The 3,342-nt window shown below is 71.5% G+C and overlaps 1 protein-coding gene across 1 annotated transcript; it reads left to right on the top strand.

The window, feature by feature from the left end:
* Positions 1–543: 543 nt before the first annotated feature.
* On the top strand, positions 544–3,082 carry LOC138841547 (protein LKAAEAR1-like). The gene is made up of 4 exons (XM_070042256.1): positions 544–623; positions 1,706–2,100; positions 2,725–2,847; positions 2,979–3,082. Exons 1-4 carry the CDS (start codon positions 617–619, stop codon positions 3,036–3,038), a joined length of 585 nt encoding a protein of 194 aa, XP_069898357.1. The 5' UTR covers positions 544–616; the 3' UTR covers positions 3,039–3,082.
* Positions 3,083–3,342: the final 260 nt, after the last annotated feature.

The raw sequence follows: 3,342 nt of genomic DNA, 5'->3' as shown, positions 1-3,342 counted from the left end.
GGTCAGTCTGGGCCTCTCTCCTGCATGGTGAGGTCAGCCTGGGCCTCTCTCCTGTATGGTGAGGTCAGCCTGAGGCTCTCCTGCATGATGAGGTCAGTCTGGGCCTCTCTCCTGCATGGTGAGGTCAGCCTGAGGCTCTCTCCTGTATGGTGAGGTCAGTCTGGGCCTCTCTCCTGCATGGTGAGGTCAGCCTGGGCCTCTCTCCTGCATGGTGAGGTCAGCCTGAGGCTCTCCTGCATGGTGAGGTCAGCCTGAGGCTCTCCTGCATGATGAGGTCAGTCTGGGCCTCTCTCCTGCATGGTGAGGTCAGCCTGGGCCTCTCTCCTGCATGGTGAGGTCAGTCTGGGCCTCTCTCCTGCATGGTGAGGTCAGCCTGGGCCTCTCTCCTGCATGGTGAGGTCAGCCTGAGGCTCTCCTGTATGGTGAGGTCAGCCTGAGGCTCTCCTGCATGGTGAGGTCAGTCTGGGCCTCTCTGGTGGGATGGCTGGAGCTCCTAGTTGCTGGGCAACTCAATCAACAATCTCATAGAATCCTGGTTGAGGCAGAAGTTCCCACTGAGAAGGCAGAAAGTAGAACAAGGGGCAGGCAGGTCTGGCTACGGACTGGCTGGTGGATCATGGCTGGTAGGTGGAAAAGAGTTTGAAAGGCTGGGAACAGAGCACAGCAGGATGGTCCAGAAAGAGGCTGGGCTAGTTTCCCTTGCCCCTGTGGCTTTGCCCCTTCTGTCACCTCCTCCCTGTGCTCTACTCCCCACATCTTCTCACCAATACAGTCACACACACACACACACACACACACACACACACACACACACACACACACACACACACACACACACACACACAGGCAAGCACACACATCTCCTCTGGGCTAGGTCTTCAGTCCAGAATTCCAGATGACCTGTGCCACAAGGGTGGGGAGGAGGATCCTAGGACCAGTCCTGGGCAGGGCAGACCAGACCAGACCGGTCTCTGGGGCTCCAATAGAATGAGATACTGACCAGTGACCACTGGACCGGAGACCCCTTGGGTTAGAGGTAGGGTTAGTAGTCCTTGTCTCTAAGGAGGCCTGAAATCAATTCAGCCAGACCTGCCAGCAGATGAGAATCCTGCAGACTGAGCCTGGGAGGGCAAACGCCAGGCCCAGGGGACCTCTTGGGCAAAGGGGCAGGGGCCAGAGGTACAGCGCCCATGGCGGCTATGGGAAGTCCAGTGGGGACGTGTCTCTGTGGACAGGTCCCTCGTGGACGGGTCCCTCGTGGACGGGTCCCTTGTGGATGGCGTCCCATGTGGACAGCATCCCGTGTGGACGGGTCCCTCGTAAACAGCGCCCCACGTGGACGGGTCCTCCGTGGATGGGTCCCGCGTGGACAGGTCCCGCGTGGAGGGGTCCCCCGTGGACGGGTCCCGCGTGGAGAGGTCCCCCGTGGAGGAGTCCCGCGTGGACAGGTCCCGCGTGGAGGGGTCCCCCGTGGACAGGTCCCGCGTGGAGAGGTCCCCCGTGGAGGAGTCCCCCGTGGACGGGTCCCGCGTGGAGAGGTCCCGCGTGGACGGGTCCCGCGTGGAGGGGTCCCCCGTGCACGGGTCCCGCGTGGAGAGGTCCCCCGTGGACGGGTCCCACGTGGACGGCGCCCGCGTGGACGGCGCCCGCGGGGATGGCGCTGGGCCGGCCGAGGGTCCGACCGCGGCTCCTTCTCTGCCCCCAGCGCGAAGCTTGCAGCCGCCCGCCAAGGGCTCGCAGCCCCGGGCCGGGCCGAGCCGGCCGCGGGGACCAGGGTTGCCGGAGGGCGCGCGGCGCGCGGCGGCCCGGGAGCCGCCCAGGCCGGGCTGGGCGCTGGCGTCGGAGGAGCTGAGCCTCCTGAGCCCCGCGCAGCGCCGCCGCCACCTGCTCTTCGCCGACCTGCTGGATGACGTGGGCGCCTCCGCCTCCATCTTCCCCCGCGACTCGCTGGACATGCCCTACTCGGTGCCCGACCCGTACACCTGGATGCCGGCGCCCCAGAGCCCGGCCCAGGGCCGCGGCCGCCTCCTGGGCGTCCTGCGGGCCGCTGAAGCCCGAGGCCGCGTCCGCGCCCTGCGGCTGCGCTACACCCGCATGCGGGTGGGTGTGGGGAGGACACGGGGAGGGGGAGGGCGGGGGTGCGGGAGCGCAGGGGAGGGATGGAGGGCGGGGAGGTTAGGGTTAGGGTTAGGAGCGGACTGGACTGGGAGATTCCGCCGGCAGAGGTGGAGCGGCCAGGGGTCCGCGGGTCAGGGGGCCGAGGTCGGGGGCTCGGGAGCCGGGGACCGGGGATCGGAGGCCGGGCTGGGGATCGGGTTCGGGGTGCCGGGCTGGGGATTGGGGTCGGGGGTCGGGGGGCCGGGGCGGGGGCCGGGGGCCGGGGTCTGAGGCCGGGCTGGGTATCGGGGTCGGGGGGCCGGGGAGGGGATCGGGGATCGGAGGCCGGGCTGGGGATCGGGGGCCGGGGGCCGGGGTCGGGCTGGGTATCGGGGTCGGGAGGCCGGGGAGGGGATCGGGGGCCGGGGGCCGGGGCGGGGGCCGAGGGCCGGGGGCCGGGGTCGGGGGGCCGGGGAGGGGATCGGGGATCGGAGGCCGGGCTGGGGATCGGGGGCCGGGGGGCAGGCCGGGCACCGGGTCGAGGGGCGGGGGTCGGGGCGGGTCCGGGCTCCGCCGCGAGGGAGGAGCGGCCGCCCGGCGCCATCCCCCCCCCCCCGCCCCGCGCAGGCGGAGGAGATCGCGCTGCTGGTCCACCGTCAGGACTCGGCGCGCACCGCCATCCGGCTCGAGCTCTTCCTGCCGCCGCTGCTGAACCCCACGCGGATCCCGGACCCCCTCAACCGACAGGAGGTGCCAGCAGGCCCGGGAGGAGCGGGGAGGAGCGGCGGGGGATCCGAGAGGAACGGGGAGGCGCCCCGGGAGGAGCGGCGGAAGGGCGGGCCCCGCACACCCCGCGCTCCGCCCAGCCGCTGTCTCCGCAGCGGAGGCGCGTGGAGGCCATCCTGGAGGAGACGCTGGACGACGACCTCTTCCTGCGGTGACGCCGTCCTGGCCGCGGCCGCCCACCCTCGCAGATAAAGCTCGTGTTCAGGCTCCGGGCGTTCCCTTCGCGCGCGGGGCCGCGCGGGGCGGTGGGCGGACGCGGGGCGGCCGGGGGCGGGGCGGGCGGGGGCGGAGTCCGGGCGGACGCGGGGCGGGGCGCCGGGAGGAGAGGGGCGTGGCCTGGGGCGGGGGCGGGATCCGGGTGGACGCGGGGCGGGGGCGGAGCCCGGGCGCACGTGGAGCGGGACGCCGGGAGGGTGGGGAGGAGAGGGGGCGGGGCCCGGGCGCCGGGAGGGGCGGGGC

The sequence above is a fragment of the Dipodomys merriami genome, unplaced genomic scaffold (genome assembly GCF_024711535.1).
Source record: "Dipodomys merriami isolate MVZ:Mamm:240054 unplaced genomic scaffold, mDipMer1.0.p SCAF_322, whole genome shotgun sequence".
NCBI classification, from domain to species: domain Eukaryota; kingdom Metazoa; phylum Chordata; class Mammalia; order Rodentia; family Heteromyidae; genus Dipodomys; species Dipodomys merriami.
The sequence above is the reverse complement of the archived record's forward strand: the minus strand, read 5'-3'. Positions and strand labels throughout refer to the sequence as shown.